At 42.7% G+C, this 24,064-nt stretch overlaps 1 protein-coding gene across 1 annotated transcript in view; it reads right to left on the bottom strand.

The window, feature by feature from the left end:
- Nucleotides 1–5,402: 5,402 nt before the first annotated feature.
- The window catches only part of LOC149447649 (adhesion G protein-coupled receptor F5-like), an 81,385-nt gene continuing 62,723 nt past the window's right edge, over nt 5,403–24,064 (bottom strand). Inside the window, exons 13-17 of the mRNA XM_089652274.1 lie at nt 22,489–23,817; nt 16,584–16,625; nt 13,751–13,816; nt 12,247–12,337; nt 5,403–8,176 (exon numbers count right to left, since the gene is read on the bottom strand). Of these exons, the coding sequence (XP_089508400.1) occupies nt 8,106–8,176; nt 12,247–12,337; nt 13,751–13,816; nt 16,584–16,625; nt 22,489–23,817 (1,599 nt within the window). The 3' untranslated portion in view covers nt 5,403–8,105. The remainder of the gene's footprint in view (nt 8,177–12,246; nt 12,338–13,750; nt 13,817–16,583; nt 16,626–22,488; nt 23,818–24,064) is intronic.

Below are 24,064 nucleotides of genomic sequence, written 5' to 3'. Positions count from 1 at the left end.
TTTTTCCCATGGTTTCAAAATTTACATTTCTACTTGGGACTGGTGCAAAACATTAAAACACATGTGTATAGCAAATTTGTACACATATGTTAGGTCCAATTTACTTCTCAGCATGTCTTTGGAGTGTAGGAGGAAAGCAACGCAATCACAGGGAGAAAATGCAAACGCCACTTGGAAAGTACCTTAGCTGAGATTCAAACCAAAGAGTAAGTGCTAATCCCTAAACCACAATACTGCCCCATCACATCTATGACGCATTTTATTACTTTTTTGTTTGTGGGTTTAGATCAACTCAAACCCTTTAGATTCCAATATCACCCATGCATCTAGCATTTTCTAAAGAAAAATTCAGCAACGATTGCTTATTTTCTCAGTACAGGTTTTCTTTTAAATATGTATATGTCTTCTAAGCATCTGCATCATCAGGATATAGTCCAGAATGGGCCCCCTCCAAGCTCTTACCTTCTATTAAGGACCGTGTTCCATATATGAGGATTTGAATGTCTTAGTATGGATTGACAGGATTATCTCAATATGTCTCTACAGAGCGGACAGTACAGAAGACATCACAGTGACACCACACTTATTTTAATATTTATTGGATGCAAATCAGTGCTAATTATATGTCAAACTTCGTAAGGCTCTCTTAGTTTGCCTGCGATGGGCTGTATCGTGCTGCTTTCTTTACTTTTAGGCTTAAATACAACTGTATACAAACATTTACATGTGGATTTGAATGTCAAAAAACATCTCCACTGGAAGACAGTCTCAGTTCTGGAAAAACTATGTGGTGTAGATTTCAGCTGGAGAGTGAACAGAGTTCTCACTAGTCTGATCCTCCTGTAGTCCACTTTGCAGCATGATTACTGACCAACATATGTACATTTTTTTCCAATAATGGTTCCCAATGAATAAAGTTACATAGTTACATAGTTAGTCTGGCTGAAAAAAGACAAAAGTCCATCCAGTTCAACCACAGAAAAAGTAAAAAGTTATAATCCTATACCCACAGTTGATCCAGAGGAAGGTAAAAAAAACCCAGCAAAGCATCATCCAATGTGCTCCTGCAGGGAAAAAAAATCCTTCCTGATCCCCCAAGAGGCAATCGGATATTCCCTGGATCAACTTTACCTATAAATGTTAGTATCCAGTTATATTCTGTGTATCCAAGAAAGAATCCAGACCTTTTTGAAGCAATCTACTGAGCTGGCCAGAACCAACTCTTGAGGGAGTCTATTCCACATTTTCACAGCTCTCACTGTGAAGAAACCTTTCCATGTTTGGAGGCCCTGTCCCAGAATAATAAATCCAGAGAAGACCAAGAAGACTACAGGGCACAGTAGTGACATAGAGTAGGTGTCAGCAGTAGAAACCACAGTGCTCAGCATTAAACACAGGAGATCGACACTCCCAGGAGTGTTGGATTCTGTAGAGCCCTCGGGGAAAGATTCAGAGTGGTGTTCGGTGATTTAAGCAGCAGTGAAAATAAGTATTTTGGTCCTTTTTTTTTTCATTCTTCTTTCCAAAGAAATTCTTTCCCTTTTTTTTTTATCAGTAGTATACCCATGATTTATTTTTAGTAACAGGGTCCCTTTAAAGGGAAAAAAATCATGTATTTTAAATGCTTGCTTGCAGAATTTTTGTTTTCTATTAATGATTTTTTTATTGACTTGCAATGTGCCTTCGACTTGGCAAGCAAAAAACAGAAAGTGTCAACACCAGGGGCGGACTGACCATTTGGAAACTCGGGCACTGCCCGAGGGCCCGGGGTCAGTAGGGGGCCCCATGAGATGCCCCTGGTACCTTTTTCATAGGCTTTTTTGAGTTTAGGCAAGGACACAGGGGCCCCATGAACCCCTATTGCCCGGGGGCCCCATGAGTTGTCAGTCCGCCCTTGGTCAACACCCTAATACTCCCTCCCTGCAATTATAGCTTCTCCTCTCCTGGAAGTGTCTAAATTACCATCTGTGCTGGACCAGCTCCTTCATTCCTTTCCTTAGCTCTCTACATCAACTTTTATGTAGCAAGAGGAGGAGAAGCAATGGGGTATACTATGTATAAAGTGTTAGTTGAGTAACAGTTCTTCTGGGGCTGCTGACATCCATCCAAGATGATGGCACCCAGCAGCAGTCTCAGGGATTTTGGATTTCTACATAAGGGAAGATTTTACATGTAAATAAAATGAATAAAAAACAGGGGTTGGACAAAAATACGGAAACACTACATGATTTGCAGGTTTGAAAGTGACGACATGTTTCACGTTGAAAGTGGAAGTGATTCTTTTGCTTCCGCTGTGTGATGAAACACCTAGCAAACAGGTGAGAAACCTCACTTTCATCATTCACTGCATGTGCTGCTAGAAATACAGAGTCATGTCAGAGTTCTAAAGAGGACAAATTGTTGGTGCCTCTTAGCTGGTGCCTCTGTGACTGAAATTGCCAGTTTATTCACTAGGTACAGTATCAAAGGTTATGACGGCACATACAGTTCCTGGGAAAACATTGCCTGATAAGCATAAGTGCGGTCGACACGGTCAACTGACCGAAAAACACAAAAGGACATTGCGCAGGACTGTGACCTGGAATAAGAAAACAACTGCTGCAAAAGTGACCGCAGAGCTCAATCTCAGTCTTCCAAAGCCCATGTCCTCAAAAACAGTGCGGAGGGAGCTCCATAAGCAAAACATTCACAGGTGAGCTTCAATTGCCAAACCACTAGTAATCGATTTTAATGCTCAGAAGAGGAGACAGTGGTGCAACACCCATAAATTGTGGACTATCGATCAATAGAAGACTGTTATATGGTCCAGTGAATCGAGCTTCACACTGTTCACAACCACCGGACGTGTTTACCATCCCAAGAACTGTCTTGTGCCAATGGTAAAGCATGGTGGCGGCGCAATTATGGTTTTGGCAGCCATATCTTGGTATTCTGCAGGCCCTACCATCACCTTGAAAGTAGAGTCAGTGCCAGCGAATATGTAATAATTTTGGACAACCATGTGTACCCCATGGTGTAGACATTGATTCCCAAAAACAGGGACATTTACCAGGATGATAATGCTCCGATTCACACAGCTGGTGTTGTCACATCATGGTTTGACAAGCATGCAGATGAATTCTCGTACCTTCCCTGGGTGCCGCAGTCACCAGACCTCAATATTCTAGAGCCACTATGGTCAATCCTCACTGGATTTGATTGACTACACTATTATACCTTGAGTAAATTACATTGGAGAAGAGAAGAGGTATAGCATACAGCCAGTATGTTTTATATGTATAGCAAAATAAAATTTTGATTGTTTTTATGGTAACCATACATGCTTCAATTTTATTATCTAGTCAATGTAAAATATGATCAAAATGATCGAATCTGCAAACAATAGAATAGCCATAGCTTCCCTTCCAATCGATTTAGACTTGAATTAGATCAAATTCAATCAAATTGATTCAAATGGCCAAATACAATTGAATTTTGATAAGATTAAGACATTACATGGTGGAAGCACAGATGGAATCAATAATATTATCATATCTCATGGTGACCACACATATGGAGATAAATGATCAATTTATTTTCCAATTGTTATCTTCCGAAAGGAATAATTGATCTGTAATCAACAACTCATTCGATCAATGTGCCACATATGGGGAAAGTGGATTTCAATCAATATACACCTCCTCCCTTGGTCACTTGATAAACTCCCATGGTTTTAAGTACCATCTCTATGCTGATGACACACAAATCTATCTTTCTACTCCTCACCTCACCCCTTCAGTCTCCTCCCACATTACTAAGCTACTAAGTGACATATCGGCATGGATGTCACTCCACTTCCTCAAACTCAATCTTTCCAAAACGGAGCTCTTAGTATTCCCTCCAGCCCGTGCCCCCTCCCCTGACTTCTCCATCAAGACCAATAATACAACCATCAGTCCCTCCCCTCATGCCAGGGTACTAGGTGTAATCCTAGACTCCCATCTGTCCTTCCAGTCACAAATCCAATCGCTGTCCAAATCTTGTAGACTTCACCTCTGCAACATCTCCAAGATACGCCCGTTCCTAACCTCGGAAACCACTAAGCAACTTATTCACTCCATTGTTATCTCACGCCTTGACTATTGTAACTCCCTCCTCATTGGCCTACCTCATCGCAGGCTATCCCCTCTTCAGTCTATCATGAATGCTGCTGCCAGACTCATCCACCTTACTAACCGTTCTGTATCTGCCAACCCTCTCTGCCAATCCTTCCACTGGCTTCCCATTGCCCAACGGATAAAATTCAAAACATTAACAATAACATATAAAGCCATTTATAACTCTGCCCCAAATTACATCTCCAATCTTGTCTCCAAATATCACAAAAACCATCCTCTCCGCTCCTCACACGACCTCCTGCTTTCTAGCTCCCTTGTCTCCTTCTCCCATGCTCGTCTCCAGGACTTATCCAGAGCTTGCCCCATCCTCTGGAATCCTCTACTCCAATTCATCAGACTATTGCCTAATCTGCTCACTTTTAGGTGATCTCTGAAAACCTATCTCTTCAGGGAAGCCTATACTGCCCTCAGCTAATAATGGAATCTTCTACTCCTCCTACCAGTCCATCTCCCACAGTTCTTACGTTTTGTACCACTAGCCCCTCCCTCTTAGATTGTAAGCTGTAAGGAGCAGGGCCCTCCTAACCCTCTTGTATTGAACTGTATTGTTGCTATATTGTCTCCCGTTATATTGTAAAGCACTGAGCAAACTGTTGGCGCTATATATATCCTGAATAATAATAATAATAGTTAAGATACATTCGTAACCTACAACGAATCTCTATTTCATCATGCAATCTCATAATCTGATCTCTCAAAATACAATCATATTCATGAACAATATATCTCAGTGCTACAGATTTGATGCAAAATGATCAATAATCTTCTGCTCTGGCCAATCAACTTAATATTATTAAATGTGATAGAAACAGAGTCTAAATTGATCACAAGGGAAGTTATGGCAATTCAATACTTTGTGAATTTATTTGCTTTGATTGAATTTCAAATCGATAGGGTAATAAAATTGAGGAGTGTGTGGCCATCCTTAACTATTGATTGAATACTTCCCCCATGTGTGGCATATGGATCAAATGGATTGTTGACTATGGATTGATTATCCCTGTTGGTAGAGATCAATCAGAAAAGAAACCGATCATTTTTCAGTGCGTGTATGACAACCATTAGTTGTATACAGATAAACAATAAAAATGGTACATGTCACATGCATTCTATTGCTTCTAGCCACAATATGTATCCTCTAGGAGAACAGTGCTATCATTACTCTTCCATTTGCATAATAAAATACTATATACAAAATAATATTCCTTCTCTTAAAGAAGAACCATTAAAAATACAGAGGCAGGATTTTTTTCTTATTTGATAAATGTTTATTGGAACAATATTTGTTTTTTGTTTTTTTCATTTTAGATAGAGTGGTGAGGGGTCAGAACCACTGTCAGGTTTTTATTACTGTCTGCATCCCCTTTAGGGACACTCAATCTAACCAAGCTGATCACCAATGTCATCAGGAATTAAAAGTGAGGGTGAATCCAATATGCTGTTGTCCCTGGAACAGGAGTAGAGGATAAATATTCCAATGGGGACACTTGTTCCCATGATAACTGTCTAAGAGTGGATTTCCTTCACATTGGAAATACATTTTCTTACTTCCTATTGAGGAACCTACAAGTCAGGAAGTTAAGGGAAATCTCCGTAATGGGCTTTAGATATACAGTACTTTAAATGTTATTTCCAACAAAGTAGGTAATGTGCATGCAAATTATCTGGCAGGTGATTGGAACAGAATAAACAATTAAACAGACCTCTGGGATGCTACAACAGACACTGTATGTATATATAAGGATTTTCCTATGTCATTAGACTTCTGAGCAATGTTAAAATGATTTTGCAGATTTCAACCAGTGCACATGCTGTAAGAGCACATTTGGGACGGAGGTGGGAAAGACTGTAATGGCATACAGTTTTTTACATTTAGTGATTGGAGGTGGGGTTGGAGGATATCAAGTAGAGAGGCGGTGGGAGAGAGGTACAATGAGGAGGTAATAGAGAGAAATGCAAAAAGGGGGGGGGGGGGGTTGGAGGATATCGAGCAGAGAGGAAGTGAGAGAGGAAAATTAGGAGGAAATAGAGAGAAATTTAAAAAGGGGGGAGGGGTGGATGATATCAAGTAGAGAAGAAGTGAGAGAGAGGTGCAATGAGGAGGTAATAGAGGGAAATGAAAAAAGGGGGGGGGGGGAAGAATGGAGGATATCAAGCAGAGAGGAAGTGGGAAAAAGGTACAACAGGGAGGTAATAGAGAGAAATGGAAAAAAAAGGGTGAGGGAGGTTGGAGGATATTCGGTAGAGAGGAAGTGGGAGAGAGGGACAATGGGGAGGTAATAGAGAAAAAAGAAAAAAAAAGGCGAGGGAGTTGGAGGATATCAAGCAGAGAGGAAGTGAGAGAGGTAAAATTAGGAGGAAATAGAGAGAAATGAAAAAAGGGGGGAGGGGTGGATGATATCATGTAGAGAAGAAGTGAGAGAGAGGTGCAATGGGGAGGTAATAGGGAGAAATGGAAAAAAAGGGTGAAGGAGGTTGGAGGATATTCGGTAGAGAGGAAGTGGGAGAGAGGTACAATGGGGAGGTAATAGAGAGAAATGAAAAAAAAAAGGCAGGGGAGTTGGAGGATATCAAGCAGAAAGGAAGTGAGAGAGGTAAAATTAGGAGGAAATAGAGAGAAATGAAAAAAGGGGGGAGGGGTGGATGATATCAAGTAGAGAAGAAGTGAGAGAGAGGTGCAATGAGGAGGTAATAGAGAAAAATTAAAAAAAAGGGGGGGGGGGGGTTGGAGGATATCAAGCAGAGAGGAAGTGGGGAAAAAAGGTACAACAGGGAGGTAACAGAGAGAAATGGGAAAAAAATGGTGAGGGAGGTTGGATGATATTTGGTAGAGAGAAAGTGGGAGAGAGGTACAACGGGGAGGTAATAGAGAGAAATGAAAAAAAAGGGGGGGGGGGGGGGTTGGAGGATATTTAGTAGAGAGTAATTGGGAAAGAGGTACAATGGGGAAGTAATAGAGGGAAATTTAAAAAAAAAAGGGGGGGGGGGGGTTGGAGGATATCAAGTAGAGAGGAAGTGGGAGAGAGGTGCAATGGGGAGGTAATAGACAGAAATTAAAAATGAAATTCCTATTGCAGATGATGTCCAAATTCTGACTTGTATCTTATTGCAGTCTCCTGGGAAAATCAGTGAACCAATCACACTAGCAGGAAATGATATTTCTGGGGGGTGTTCTGTACACCACCTCTGTACAGAACGCCTCCAGGTTACCATATTGCATTGAATTTCACAGCACATTACAGTACTGCAGACTGAAAAGGAAAGGTAGTTTTTAATACCATTCAATTACAATATGCCCCAACCAGTGTTTAAAATACTAGAGCAGCTCTGCTTGCAATAATAACTTCCTCTCAAATGCTGTCTCCCATTCCATTGCTGGATGTCTTCAGTCTTCCAGGTTCATCAATGCCCAGCATAATTCAACTGGGAAGGCAGAGGACCAATGCCCCTCGGGGGTGTCACTATGACATCCTACACTCACAGAGTGGCATCCCGATCTCTACATCATCGAGGACCGCACAGTTCCAGGAGAGGATATATAAAAGAAGAGGATCCTGAGTGTCATGTTCAGTCCAGAAACATCCTCACTATCCTTTTTATCTATGATTCTTTTCTTGAGTCAATTGAGTCATTTCTTGAGTCAATTAGACATCTCCACATGTTGCGGGAGATAACTGATTTTGGCTTCAAGTCCTATGCAGAGCTCCTGGGAAAATACTGAGACAATGAATATGTTGTTTTTTTTACATACTGGCGTAATAACAGCCCTTTACCCAAAATAGCTTAAATGCACCTATTTCCACAATTGAATCACAAAGTATATCAGAGCACATGACTTCCACATAATGAAAGGTTGAAAAACTGTTGGTTGCCTCTCTTCACTCATGGGTGCAGAACGTTTCCATGTCCGGTCTCCATAATGTCAATGTCACACTATACAGACACTTTTTATGTGAGCACTGCGTATGAACTTCCCGTAGTCTCACTTGAATCTGGAGCTGTGGAGAAATTGTAGGCAGCTAAAACAAAACAAAAATGAGAATGTTGAAGCATCAAATACATCATCAAAAAGAATCTGTCACAAAGAAAAATAAATTGGGGGGTGGGCTCATTCCAAACTCGTATTCTCTCAAAAGGAACTTAGTTAAAGCTGGACTGCACTGCTCCTCTCCTGTCACTGAAAACACTTAGGACCAGTTCACACCAGATGCAGTCCAGGGCATTTTTTTCTACATCATTGATAGTAGGTTACGTGATTTCTAATGGCATCGTTCACACCAGTGCGGACAGTTCCAGAAAAAAAAAGTAGAACATGCTGCATTTTTTTCTGCACTGAACTGTACTGGAAACAGGGGCAGACTGACAACTCATGGGGCTCCTGGGCAATAAGGGATAATGGGGCCCCTTTGTCCTTGCCAAAACTCAAAAAAACCTATGAAAAAGGTACCAGGAACATCTCATGGGGCCCCCTACTGACCCCGGGCCCTCGAGCAGTGCCCGAGTTTCCAAATAGTCAGTCCTCCCCTGACTGGAAAGCAGTAAAATGCACCAAAACGGACTTAAATGCACCAAAAACGCACCAGAACACACATGTTCTTATTTAAGTTGAAGAAAAAGTCAAGGGAAGAATGAAAGGGAAAAACGCACTGGAACACGTTAAAAACACACATACAGAAACACACCCGGAACGAATCCAAACTGCATTTCTATGGTGTGAACCGGCCCATTTGAATTTGATGCACACTGTGAGTTTCTGACACTGTGTATTACTAAGTGCAGCAAGTCAGACTGAGCCAACCTCAATTCCAGGCAGAAGCACATCCAACGTCATCTAGCAACTTCCTTCTCAACTTAATTGTCCCCGGCCCACCCCTTTCGTTCATTGGATTTCAGTTCTTTTATTTATGGAGGCTCAGCATCATTACCCAGGGCAATCTGCTGTTGTCAGGAAGCTACGTAAAGCCCCTCCCACATCCATGCATGCATTGCATAGAGATACACGGAGACCCAGTGATGGCTGAGCTGAGCTGCTGATTTACTGTTGGGGTGGGAGTGTTGAGGGAGCTAAGCAGCTAAGATACTGCTGGAAGGGGGACTCAGGGGAAAATGAGTTGCTGAAAGAACCCTGATTAACCACTTGCCTACTGGGCACTTATAACCCCTGTCGCACTTTGAATGACAATTGCACGGTCATGCAACATTGTACCCATATGAAATTTTTATCATTTTATTCACACAAATAGAGCTTTCTGTTGGTGGTATTTAATCACCACTGGGTGTTTTATTTTTTTGCACTATAAACAAAAAAAAATTTGAAAAACAAAGTTTTTCTTTGTTTCTATTAAAAAAATTTGCAAACAGGTAGTTTTTCTCCTTCACTGACGTGCGTTGATGAGGCTGCACTGATAGGCAGCACTTATGGGCGCTGATAGGCACTGATAGGCTGCACTGAGGAGGTGGCACTGATGAGGCGGCACTGCTGGGCATTGATGTGGAGACACTGATGATGCTGCACTGATATGCAGCAATGATGGGCACTGATGGGCGACACTGATGGGCAGCGCTGACTGACGGCACTGACTGACAGCCCTGACTGGCAGCACTGACTGGTGGCACTGACTGACGGCACTGGTGGGCACTGATGGGCAGCACTGCTGTCCACCAATGGGCGCAACTACTGCTGGGAACTGATGGGTGGCACTGGGGGGTGGCACTGCTGGGCACTGGTGGGAGGGACTGCTGGGCGCACTGCAGGGCACTGATCATCAGGGCACTGATGATCAGTGCTGATCTGCTGTGTGACAGCTGCCAGTTATCAGCAGTACTTTCCTCATGCTGTGACGATAACCAGCAACTGTATTTGCTCCCTGATCTGCTGTGTCAATGGACACAGCAGACTACGTGGTAAAAGGCTGCTGTGATTGGCTTTTTACCTCATAACGCGATCAGCTGTGTCAGTAGGACATCGATCACGGTGATCGACGGGTGCGCACCACTGGGGGAGCGAGGGAGGGTGCGTTCTGGGAGGGCGTTATATGACGCCCTCCCAGAACTGGGTGACCGCGCTGTAGCTTTCATTCGGTTATAGCGCGATTACCAAGCAGTTAAGCACTAAAGCTCTGGAAGATTTTACCCCCTTCATGACTAGGCCATTTTGTGCTTTATCAGCACTGCATTACTATAACTGGAGCTTGCACGGACATGCTGTACCCAAATGAAGTTTATATTATTTTGTTCCACACAAATAGAGCTTTCTTTTGTAGGTATTTGATCACCGCTAGGTTTTTTATTTGTTACTATATAAATGAAAAAAGATTAACATTTTGAAAAAAAAACAATATTTTTAAGTTTATTTTCTAAAAAAAATACCCAATAAAAAAATTTAATTTCTTCATAAATTTAGGCCAAATTGTTTTCTGCTACATGTCTTTGGTAAAAAAAAAAATCGCAGTAAGTGTATATTAATTGGTTTGTGTGATAGTTATAGCACCTCCAATGATGGTATATATACTAGAATTTTTTTTATACTAGTATTGGCGGCGATCAGTGAATTATAGCGGTACTGTGATAGTGCGGCAGACAATATGGCACTGAAACTTGTTGGGAACTGATTGAGGACACTGACATCTCCAGTGACATTAATACAGTGATCAGTGCTAATAATATAATGTCACTGGCTGGGAAGGGGTTAACATGTACAAGCAATTCGAAGGGTTAATTGTGTGCCTAACAATGTGGTGTTATCACTAAGGGCTCGTTCACACTAGGCTGTTTTGCCAACGCTTGCCAAACGCCCCTATAGCTTTTGGCAAGCGTTGGTCCGGCGTTTGCGGAGCGTTATTAACGCTCGGCAAACGCTCCGCAAACGCCGCATGCGCGGTTTAGCGGCGGTTGCTAGGCGTTTGCCGAGCGTTAATAACGCCCCACAAACGCCTATAATGCAGTTTGAGTGGTGTTACCGCTCCGCAAACGCTCCGCAACCGCGTCGCAACCGCACCGCAAACGCCGGCCGGGCGTTTGCGGAGCGGCACCATAGACGAGAATAGGAGGCTTCAAAGCCTCCTGACTCGTCCAGAGGCGTCCGTTTTGCCGCGACGCGACGCAAACGCTCCCGTTAGAACAGCACCACGCGCTGTAATGTGCAGAATTGGCAGAGGTGTTTGGGAAGCGGTAAAAACGCTTACCAAACGCCTCTCTGCCGCCTGCACACAGGCTAGTGTGAACGTAGCCTTAGGAATGTGTTGTTTTTTTCTCCCTGCTGTGCACATCACTGCTGTCTGTAGAGAGCCCTGTATTGTATACCAACACAGGGCTCTCTTCTGTCATTTGCTCAGCCATCAGGGGGTCCAGGCCATAAATCACTGGCTTTGACCTGCTGATCAGCATGTGCTGGAGAGAATGGTAGCACAGCTGGGGTGGTGGGCCTGTGTGTGCCCCCTACCCAGAAGAGTCAGATCACGTACATGTATGTGACCTGGTGCAAGGGGGCCGCTCTGCCGCAGTATATCTGTGGTAGGTAGTCACCAACTGGTTAATGTAATACTGGAAGTGATTGTCTGGCTTTCCATTCTGTCCCAGTTGGCAGGCTGGTTTCTCATTTAAGTGGATGAAGGCATGTCGTATAGGCTGTATGCCCCAGTGTAGCTTGGAAGATTGCTGAAGATTTCAGCCAGAGGCTGTGCTCCACTGGGCAGGCTGCACAGAGAGGCTCTTCAGACAGTGAGGTTATAGTAAAGTGTTAGCATGCTGTTTATACAGACATAGGTGCAACTGCCATTCTCATATATTAGGTACTACTAGGAGGTGGAACTATGTGGTTATGAAGTCATTTCCTGTCTTTTTGTTTCTGTTGTTTTCCAATAAATAAAGAAGGGCTCGGCCATGTGTCCAGCAACACATTGACAAGAGTCAAATTTGCAGCAACTTTTCAGCAGAAAGTTCATCTTCAAAGTTCTAGTGAGATGACAGGGGGAGAAGAGGATAAAAGTACTAAAAGCTACAGGAGCCTTGGTTTCACCCATGCTACTGACTTCCAAACCCTACTGAAAGAACATGAATGCAGTAATACTGTACATTACACCATACACACCATTGTTGCCATAACGCTTTTTCAGGAAGTGGCTTTTCCTTGGCTTTGGCCTTGACCTTGACCTTGATGGTTCTGAAGAATCCGTAGACGTCTGTGAATAGAAAATGATTTGCTCATAATTTTGAACAATCTAAACCGTTATAGAGTACTAGGTGCTGCTAGCTCTAGTTGTGGCAAAATATACAAATGTGATTGCTAGTGAGAGGCATTAAGACATACTAACCAATTTTAAACAAGGAATTGATTTTTGAAACTAAATAAAAGTAGAATGTGGCCATTAGCATGGCTTCATAGAGTTCTTTAAAACTCTCCAATATACTGCTGATAATTATAGTACAACAAATACTGTTTGTTATCTAAAGTGAATTGGTTAACCATTTGGTGCTTAGGAGCAAGAACCTGCTGTTGCCTTTGTTAGCCTCTTCTGTGCACCCCTATAATCCTGGCTTCACACTTGATACCAAGGGTTTGACCAGCCTGACCCCAGTCCACCTGCAATGTTCCTGGACAGGTTCCTGCATATACTGCCTACCATTATACCATCCATACCTTCCACACCTCACAAACATTCTCTGGCAGTGAATCAATCATCATCATTTAAAACACATACACCAGGAAGATTTACAGTAGCTGCAGTGAATGTTTGTCGATTGTCAAATTTACCGCTTAAGGCCTCATTCACACAGCTGTACCGCTCTGTATGCTTGTGCAAAGAGGCCGTGTTCACCCATGTGGAATGCACAGGCTGACTGTTTAAATCAGTGTTTCTCAACCTTTTTGCAGTAAAGGCACCCTTTAAAATTATGGACAGTCCCGAGGCACCCTTTAAAATTATGGACAATCTTGAGGCACCCCATTCTAAAGTAGGGTGCCTCAAGACTGTACATAATTTTAAAAGGGCACCCCATTCTTAAATGTCAAAAACTATTCTAATAGTTTTATAGAATGCAGCAACATCCACACATGTAAGAACACCCAACATTAGAGGTGATTTATTCTTCCAAAGTAAATACACTTTTGCACACTAATACTGACTAGTATCCCAGTATTTCTCTTCTTCAGTTTTTCTCCATCACTGAGCTAATGTGACCTCAGCACTGATGGAGAGGGGCAGGGGAGGGTCAACCTAGGATGCTGTACAGGCAGCTGACATCCTCCTTATCAACTGATGAAGGTAGTAATGGTAGTAATGGTGCACAATGGAAACCTGTGGCTTTGTGTAACTAAAAGGCAGACTTGTCCACCCACTGACTTGTATACACGTTTTGGGCAATTTTCAGAGATTTTGTCAAGGCATCCCATGATGAACTGTTGCCAACAGCAAAGAGAGGCACCAAAGTCCTGATCCCAGAACATAAGCTTGGTAATATTTTGACACATTGCGCTAAAGAACTAAGAATGTAGATAATTGTTTTAAAGTATTGTTTTAAATGTACTGTAAGGCCACAACGTAGGTTTCAACCCTGTTTATGTTCACTCCTAACGTATTAAGGGGTTCACTTACCTGCACCCTGGACCTGAGTGTTCTCCAGTAGGAAGAAGATATGCTGCTACGTACTGCCTTCCGTACCTAAGTAGAGTTGAACATTATTTTACATCAGAGCAATAATGTTTTAACATTTTTGCATTATTTTATCAACTAAAGTAGGCAAAGCTGAGAATGCACCAAAAACCATCAATAATGCTATACGTATTGTTGGTTTTTACTGCTGATGGACTTGGCTCAGCTGGTAATGGCTGGAGGCTAAAGAGAATGTGTTACGATGCAAGATGTCTATGTGAAATAAAGCACTGGTGAAATGCAGAAATCTGCAAGATACATCCGTTAAGCCACAGGATGTCTTAAACAATGTGGAAACAGCCTAGCTGAACTAATAGAAGTTAGAGTGTTAATGCGTTGGAGTGCCATTTATCCTTAATGCACCTATACCCATGCAATAACACACAGTAAAATGGGCGTGTTATTGCAAATGTCTGGATGGGCCCTTATAAAAATATCAGAACATTATCCAAATTATCTTTTTAATTGTCGGCTTAAACATATTTCAGTAATGGTATGCGTGCAATATTATATATATATGCCCATTTGTAACATGCTCAGTTTAATACATACATTATATATAATATGTATAAAATGTATATATTACTGGTGAAATGAAAATTCTGGACTGAAAATTCAGAATGCACTTGGCCGAAAACCAAAACGCAGTTTTTTTTTTAAATATATTTTTTATATATAATTGTATTATATTCAACTTTAAATGGATATGAATGTAAAAAATACAAACCAGTAACGTAAAATAACTTTTATGTAAAGTAATACATAAAACTTGGACAGAAAATAAAATGAAATATATATAAAATGTAAAAAAATTAAATAGAGGCATTTTTGCATTGAAGTCAATAGGAGTTTTTGCTTTGAGATCAATGGAACACGATTTTACATTGAAGTCATTAGGGGGTGTTTTTGCATCGACGTCAATATGGGGAGTTTTTGCATCAAAGTCAATAGGACACATTTATGCATTGAAGTCAACGGGAAGCGTTTTTGCTTTGAAGTCAATGGGACGTGATTTTGCTTTGAAGTCAATTATCATTTTTGACTCATGATATCATTATTGACTCATGATATCAGACAGTTTGCATGTCATTCACAAACACATATAAACTAAACAGTCACAAGTTTGTAGACACCTGACCATCACACCCAGAAGTCTGTAGATTCCTGACCATCACAAATGCTCTTTAGTCTGAATATTAATGCCCATAATTTTGTCCAACAAGATCATACACACTATATAGCCACAAGTTTGTAGACACCTGACCATCAAACTTAGATAAACGTGTTGGTCATCTCATACCAAACTCATGGGCATTAATATAGAGTTGCTCTCCCTTTGTGGCTATAACACCCTCCACTCTACTGTGAAGACTTCCATAAGATTTTTAAATGTGTCTGTGGGAATTTGGGCCCATTTAGCTAAAAGAGCATATGTAAGGTCAGGTATTGATTTTGGATTAGAAGACTGGCTCACAATTAGCTTTCCAATTCATCTTAAATTCTGCTAGGTTGAGGTCAGGGCTCCATGCAGTTGACTCAACCTTCTCCACACTAGACTTGTAGGGGTAGCAAGGGGGGGGGGGGTCTTATTGGGTTCTTCTGGGCTACAATAGGCACTGTGGACAAGATCACTTGCCCTGCACACCTATGCTGTGTCACGCTCATCAATTCCCCAAGACAAGGCGGGCCCTTCTCCCTTTTTCTTGTGATCCGTACCCCTGTCCCTGTTATAATAACACAGGGTCAGTGGGCCGGACCCACAAAAGCCCGCAAATGTAGCCCCGGGAAGGTGGCAAAAATGTTAACCCCTTCCCCCTGGCTGGAGCCATAACTCAGTAACCTACAGTAGGCAACCTGCCTACACACTAGTCAAACCATATCTTTAAGCAACTGGCTTAGTACACAGGGTCTCAGTCATGCTGAAAAAAAGAGCCTTCCCCGTATTTTGAAGGTTTAAAGCTCAAAACTGCCTAAAGTATCTTTGTATGCTGTATCATGAACAGTACCCTTCACTGGAAACACCTGAACTCTATAATTTAGAGGGGTTTCCACATAATTTTGGTCATATAGTACAGTGTTTCTCAACCTTTTTGCAGTCAAGGCACCCTTTAAAATTAAGGACAGTCCCGAGGCACCCTTTAAAATTATGGACAGTCTTCAAGAACCCCATTCTAAAATGGGGTGCTCAAGACTGTCCATAATTTTAAAAGGGCACCCCATTCTAAAATGTGAAACTATTATAAAAGCTTTATATAACACAGCAACATCCACACATATAGGATACCCAACATTAGAAGTGATTTATTCTTCCAAAGCAAATACACTGGCACTGACTAGTATTCCAGTGTTTCTCTTCTCCCTCAGTTTTTCTCCATCACTGAGCTATTGTGACCCTAGCACTGATGGAGAGGGGTATGGGAGGGTCAAACTAGGATGCCGTGCAGGCAGCTGACATCTTCCTTATCAACTGATGATGTCATTGGTTGTCAGGATGCCAGCAGCTAGAAGGTCATAATGGTGCACAATGAAAACCTGTGGCTTTGTGTAACTAAAAGGCAGGCTTGTTCCACCCGCTGACCTGTATACAAGTTTTGGGCAATTTTTAGACATTTTGCCAAGGCACCCCTGAAGAAACCTCAAGGCACCCCAGGGTGCCTGGGCACCCTAGTTGAGAAAGGCTGATATAGTATATAATCCTTCCCTGCAGGTTTGCTGTAAAATGCTGGTAATTCTGAGATCTTATATATATTTTTACTTATAATAGGATATCACTTACCTTTTGGTCCAGCAGCACCGTCGATATCAAAATAAATAAACCCTAGATCAAAAACATTACAAGTCAGCTTTCCGTATTGAGTGGTTTAGTAAAAAACAAAGGTCACACAGGACGGCTTGCAAAAATTTGAATATTCATTCATGGAAGCATATAGCCAGTTTGTATATATTGCATTTATTATGTTCAGGTTTTGAGATGTTTTTTTATTTTAGTCTGCTAAATATACTGTACAGTATAATGCTTCAACAGAAAATTTGGCTATTCCAGTCAGCAGGTGAAGCTCTTGGCTCCTTTTCACAAATTCACAAGTCTAATCTTACAGCGGTATTAAACTTAAAAACAAAAATGTAATATATTGCAGCTTACAATCATTAGATGTAATGGCTGCATTCAGTTTTTTTTTGTTTTTTTTCCTTCCGTTTTTCCCCTGGTGATCTGGCCAGTAACATACTTCTCGTATTATAGAGTGCCTTCACTCTGGATGAAGGAGCACAGGGGGCACCTCTGGAAAGCATAATTGTTAATTTTGGGGGGAGGGGAGTGTTAGAAATACTAGCAGATTTAGATACACTACCAAATTTAAGCCAAACTCTAGCTAACACTTTATAAGCAGTTAGAGCAAACATTTTTTTCCTTTTCTGATAATTTGTTTGCAAAAATAAATAAAAGCTAATCATTGCAAGCACCACTGACAGTGGTAAGTGGTTTATCTCAACCCTGTAACTGCTACATCTGCAGGAGAGCTTGTTATTTTGAAAAACAACACATTGGCCAGATTGCCAGAAGAAAGACTAAAAAAGAAAACTAATGCAGCCATCACATCTAAAACTTGGTAAGCTGCAATATAAGAATTGCTTGCTTTTGGATTTAATACTGCTTTAAAGGCAAAATTCACCTTTGAAGCATTCTACACGTTACACCTCTTATAAAATTTGGCAAATAAATAATTTTTCTTCATAAATTTAAGCCAAAATGTATTCTTCTACTTAAACTAACCCAAAACAGTGTATATTTTTAAGTCTGTGTGAAAGCTATAGAGTCTACAAACTATGGGATATATATCTGAAAATTGATCAGTTGAGACCCTAAAATGCTGGACGTTGGTATGGTGTATGGCGGTGGTCAGGATGCTGGTATGGGGTATGGCGGCGATCAGGATGCTGGTATAGGGTATGACGGTGATCAGGATGCTGGTATTATTATTATTATTATTGTACAGTATTTATAAAGCGCCAATAGTTCGCTCAGCTCTGTACATTACAAAGGGGGACAGAACATGTGACAGAACAATACCAATACAATGCAAAACATGAGGGGATCGAGGGCCCTGCTCTTTCGAGCTTACAAGGAGGGAGGGGGTGGTGGCACGTGAGGAGATAGCTGTGGGGGATGGAGTGGTAGGAAGAGTGGAGGAGGTCGGCAAGTTAGCAGGGGGTGGGGTAGGCTTCCCTGAAGAGATGGGTTTTCAGGGTGCACCTAAAGGAGAGGAGAGTAGGTGATAATCTGATGGGTTGGGGCAGGGAGTTCCAGAGGATGGGTGACACCCTGGAGAAGTCCTGGAGGCGGGCATGGGAGGAGGAGACCAGGGAACTAGAGAGAAGGAGGTCTTGTGAGGAGCGGAGTGTGCGTGCTGGGCGGTACTTGGATATTAGGTCAGTGATGTAGTTCGGGGCAGTATGGTGGACAGCTTTGTACGTCAGTGTTAGGATTTTGAATTTGATCCGTTGCGCAATCGGAAGCCAGTGGAGGGATTGGCAGAGGGGGGTGGCGGAGACAGAGCGGTTGGAAAGGTGAATAAGTCTGGCAGCCGTATTCAGGATCAACTGAAGCGGGGATAGCCAGCGGCGAGGCAGGCCAGTGAGGAGGGAGTTGCAGTAGTCGAGTCGTGATATGATGAGGGAGTGGATGAGCTGTTTAGTGGTTTCTGGGGTTAAGAACGTGCGGATTTTGGCGATGTTGCGGAGGTGGAGTCTGCACGAGTTTGTTAAAGATTGGACTTGGGGCTGGAAGGATAGGTTGGAGTCCAGAATGACACCCAGTACTCTGGCCTGCAGGACGGGTTTGATGGTAGCGTTGTTGGACGTGACGGAGAAATCAATGGGGGGTGGTGTCCGGGCTGGGGGGAAGACAAGAAACTCGGTTTTGGAGAGGTTCAATTTAAGGAAGTGGAGCGACATCCAGTCTGATATGTCGCTCAGTAGGTGTGTGATTCGGGCTGAGACCGAGGGGGTGAGGTGGGGGGTTGAGAGATAGATTTGTGTGTCGTCGGCATAGAGGTGGTAGTTGAAGCCGTGAGAGTGTATGAGTTGGCCAAAGGAGGAGGTATAGATGGAAAAGGGAAGAGGTATGGCGGTGATCAGAATGCTGGTATGGGGTATGACGGTGGTCAGGATGCTGGTATAGGGTATGACGGTGATCAGGATGCTGGTATGGGGTATGGCAGTGGTCAGGATGCTGGTATGGGGTATGGCGGTGATCAGGATGTTGGTATGGGGTGATCAGGATTCTGATATGGGGCATGGCTGTGATCAAAATACTGGTATGGGGTATGGCTGTGATCAGGACACTGGTATGGTGTATGACAGTGATCAGGGTGCTGATATGGGGCGTGGAAGTAGTCAGTGTGCTGGTATGGTGTATGGGGTGATCAGGATGCTTGTATGGGGTATGGCTGTGATCAGGATGCTGGTATAGGGTATGGCTGTGATCAGTATGCTGGTATGGGGTATGGCTGTGATCAGGACACTGGTATGGTGTATGGCAGTGATCACGGTGCTGGTATGGGGTATGAAGGTGATCAGGATACTGGTATGGGCTATGGTGGCGATCAGGGTGCTGGTATGACATTTGGTGGCACTAAGGTCGGTGGGGTGGGGTATGGTGGTGAACAGGATGCTGGGCTCAAAGATCTCAGCTCTGACCTGCTGTGCTATTGTGTTCTGACATCCTCCCCCCCAATAGCACAGCAGGGGAGATCGCTGTACTAACACCGCATAGTTAATACAGTGGCTCCTTCTGAGGTGTCCGTTTTTTTGTTTTTTTTTCGTTTAGCCTGCTGCAGTGTGTACTAGACTTAACAGACATTAAGATAACTCCTGACCAGGGGCGGACTGACCATTTGGAAACTCGGCCACTGCCCGAGGGCCCGGGGTCAGTAGGGGGCCCCATGAGATGCCCCTGGCTTCTGACATACTGCAGTTTTCTGCTTCTGATCCCTTGCTAAAGCATTCAATTAATTATTTACAGCTTTAAGCTCCATGTACACTGGCTTAAAAAAACCCTGCTCCTAGAGGAGTTTAGCGAATTGCCTGTAGAAGCAACTAATGTTATCCTATGTATCTAATTGCATTAGGTAGTCTAGAGGGGTTTATTAAGCTCAGCATTAAGAGGCAGAAAAGAAAAGACTTCTGTTCTGCATTTTGAGAGTGTTTTTCTGGCAGATAAAAAACACCTATTGCTGTTAAACGCTCCTAAACGCTAGTACAAAAAAAACCTCAAAATGATTTTTTCTGCTATGAGCACTGGCGTTTTTGAGTCAGTGTGCATGGAGCCTTAGCAAATCCCTGTTTATTAGTTGTTTGCTAAGTAATAGTATAGCAGAGTTAGTAGCCATTCCTGAATGAGATGGCAGTTCTTTTTTCGGTTTTATAGAAATGTTCACTCGCGTTAAAAGGCTATGGAGATGCACTCCTGGAATTATAGCTGTGTTCTGAGAGGGGGGCTCACAGCAGCTCTGTCGTCTATTTAAAAAATGTCTATGTATTCTGGACAACATGGCTGTCCAGTGTCTTCTCACAGAGCTTTTGGCATAATGCTGTATTTTTCCTGATTGAAGTATTTTAGGAAAAATATGGTCACTAGGAGGAGAAAGCAAACATCTGAAATCACTATATTAAGCAAACTAGAATTAACCACTGATGAGCGAATGCTTGTCCCATTCATCCAACATTTTTTTTTTTCATAAACACACCATACTGTCTTTCAGCTACTAAGTATACATAACAGTATGAAATAACATAGCACTAGAACAGTTTATAGTTCACTTATCTCTATGGTTCTTTTAGTTGATATTGCTATACACAATTGTTATATGTCAGGCAGTTCACATGCCAGTGATTGTCAAGCCACAAGGGCTCCAGAGTGATTACGTAAAAACTAAATAAGGGGTGAAAATAAATCTTTAATATGCAAGTTGCACAATTTTCTCCTTAACAGCAACAATTACTGCATTGAAGACCTGTGTCAGGAATGGACTGGCCAGCAATGGTGGGACTCACCTGCCTTATAAGCTGCAGTACCAGGGCTGGCCAGCGGGTGCTCCCAGCAATCAGAGACTCAACCTTGCAGCCAGTCAAACACCTGGAAATGATTATACTGGTGTATTTAAGGGATGGCCAGACCTGCAGACTCTGCCTTGGTGTGTGTTTCTCCTGGGCCCTGTATCCTGTTCCTGCTCCCCATTCCTGTTCCTGTCTGATTCGTTGCTGACCCTGCTCTGATCCCTGGCTTTGTCTGACCATTCTCCTGCTCCTGATCCCTGGCTTGTCTGACCATTCTCCTCTGCCTGACCCTCTGTACCATGCTGCCCGCTACCTGCTGAACCTGGCTTGTGACCCCGACCATTCTCCGCTTGCTCCCCCTGTACCTACCTGCCCGATTGATATTGACCCAGCCTGCCTGACGACGCTTGCATTGTATGTACTGTCACCTGTGGGTGGTTGGTTTGGTTTGTTTGCACTGTGTTATGTTTTAGTATTGCACTGCGTTTATGTTTGTATTGTTAGTGTTAATAAATTATATTGTTTATAACATATCTGAAGTCTGCGTTTCCCTGCGTCAGTCACACACCTCTGGTCACACCCTGGAGCCCTGACAACCTGGAGCATTAAGCAGAGTTCCTAGGGCTCATGCTTAGGTCTAGCAACACCCCTGTTTGTTACATTACTGACTCTTCAGTACAAATATTATTATTATACAGTATTTATATAGCGCCAAAGGGTATGCTCAACGCTGTACAGTAGCAGGAGGACATAACATGAGACAAGACAGTAACAATACACTACACAAGGGGTTCGAGGGCCCTGCTCTTTCGAGCTTACAATCTAGGAGGGAGGGGAAGGTGGCACAGGAGGAGATGGCTGTGGGGGATGGAGTGGTGGGTGGAGTGGAGGAGGTTAGTTGTTAGGTGAGGTCGGGTGTTAGGTGAGGTTGGGGTAGGCTTCCCTGAAGAGGAGGGTTTTCAGGGTGCGCTTGAAGGTGAGGAGGGTAGGTGACAGTCTGATGGATTGGGGTAGGGAGTTCCAGAGGATGGGGGAAGTCCTGGAGAAGTCCTGCAATCGGGCGTGGGAGGAGGAGACCAGGGAGCTAGAGAGCAGGAGGTCCTGTGAGGAGCGGAGGGCACGGGTAGGGTAGTATCTGGGTATCAGGTCAGTTATGTAGTTCGGGGTGGCATTGTGAATGGCCTTGTAGGTCAGGGTTAGCAGCTTGAACTTGATGCGTTGGGCAATCGGGGGCCAATGAAGGGATTGGCAGAGGGGGGAGGCAGATGTGAAGCGCTTGGTGAGGTGGATGAGTCTGGCCGCTGAGTTTAGGATCGACTGGAGTGGGGATAGCGTTTGTTTGGGTAGGCCAGTGAGAAGGGAATTGCAATAGTCCAGGCGTGAGATGATGAGGGAGTGTACGAGTTGTTTGGTGGTGTCTGGGGTGAAATATCTTCTCTTTTGCCAAGTTCCTGAAGATTTTGCATAACTATCTGTGAATGTCTTAAAAGCTCTTTTATTTCAGCCAATGATTGATATAAATTTACAAGCTTTTTATTGTGCTGTAAAGCTGCATGTTCTCTGGTTTATAAATAACCCTGCACATAATTTTGAATAAACATATTGGAAGTGTATACTATGCTTACCTGAGAAGAGTTGAGTGCTGCAAATAATCCATGGATCACTTCACTTTTAGGATTAAATATAATTCCAAGTCCCAATCCCCATGTGGTTCCTAGAAGAGGAGTGAGGACTGCCATAGTTTTAGCAATTACAATCACTGTTTTTCTGTCCTCTCTCCCAGGTTTTTCTCCAACAGTAGGTCTCATCAACTTGAAGATGACCACTATCAGGATCAAAATATTGATAAACACAATAGATAAAGCTGGCACCACAAAAGCAAGGAACGATCCCGATATATAGTCAAGCCAGCAAAGTTCTTTGCTTGTAAATATTTTTCTAGGTTCAGTTGAAGCCACGGTGATAATGGTTATCAGAAGAGGGCATCCATAACCCAACAGAAAAGCTATGATCATCATGGTCTTCCTACTTATGTCGTGAAAGATGAAGATCATACGATAAAAGAGAATAAGTCCTGTGGTCAGCATCCAGAAAAACAAAGACAAGTAGAAGAAGAAGCTAAAAAAGGCAGCTGCTTTGCAGGCGTCTGATTCTGTATCCTTTATTGCCGCACCAATGATAAACCAGATATCGGCTACCAGAAGAGTAACAGCAATATTTACTAGGCAGACATGGCGTATGTAGGAGGTCTTGTTTTTTATAACTGAGGTCCACACTAAGGCCTCGATAAGCAGAGTGATCACCAAGCAGGCAAGAGATATTCCGACTCCGATGTAAGTAATTATTTCCAACAATATACTTTTCATGGGTATCATAAGACTTGAGAAGGACGTCAAGTGGTTACATGAGCATACTATGAGACCATTTTCATCTGTGCTGCTACAGCCGCTGCTATTCCAAACATTCCACACCAAGTCATACCAAACACATTCAGGGTTCACTAGTGACATATTGCTCTTAGAAAAGGACATACCTATTTTAAATGTGCTGCTATTGATGTTTGAAATGGAAGTCTTACCAATGACTGTTGACATAATGAGCCCGTTGACAACCTTTTCTGCGCTCACTGGCAATGGCAAAATGTCCTTCATCGTAGCGTAAGCGATGGTGATCACCGTACTAGAGTTTTCTGGCCATATGCTCTTATCGATAAACACATCACCATTTAAATTTTGCAAGGAAAAACTCCCATTATAGTCAGTGGTTTTGTTCACAGTTTGCCCAAAAAAATGAATGTTATTGGATATGGATTTATTTTGAAAGCTGATTGTACCATTAAAGTTAAGATTCTTTGCAAAAGTCTCTACAGCATTTAGAACGACCGCACTTTGATTCGTCACCTTGTCCCAAGCGCTGGGCTTGTCCACCATAATATCAACTGTTGTGATAAAGCTCTAGAAAAAAAGTCTGGTATTAATACTATTATAGCAAAACTCCAGGTATACACCTAAACATGCAATTAAAATACATATACAGCCACTATTTTACCTGCCCAAGGCTTTTTAATTCTGTCCAGTTACATGAGCAGGGCCATTCTTAGCCTCTTGTACTGAATTGTATTGTAACTGCACTGATTCTCTTATATTGTAAAATGCTATGCAAACTGTTGGCACTATTCAAATCCTCTATAATAGCAAAATA

Source organism: Staurois parvus, unplaced genomic scaffold (assembly GCF_062004578.1).
Source record: "Staurois parvus isolate SC_StPar_1 unplaced genomic scaffold, SC_StPar_1.0 ptg000678l, whole genome shotgun sequence".
Classification (NCBI taxonomy): Eukaryota; Metazoa; Chordata; class Amphibia; order Anura; family Ranidae; genus Staurois; species Staurois parvus.
Note: the sequence above shows the minus strand (reverse complement) of the source record. Positions and strands in the feature narration are given on the sequence as shown.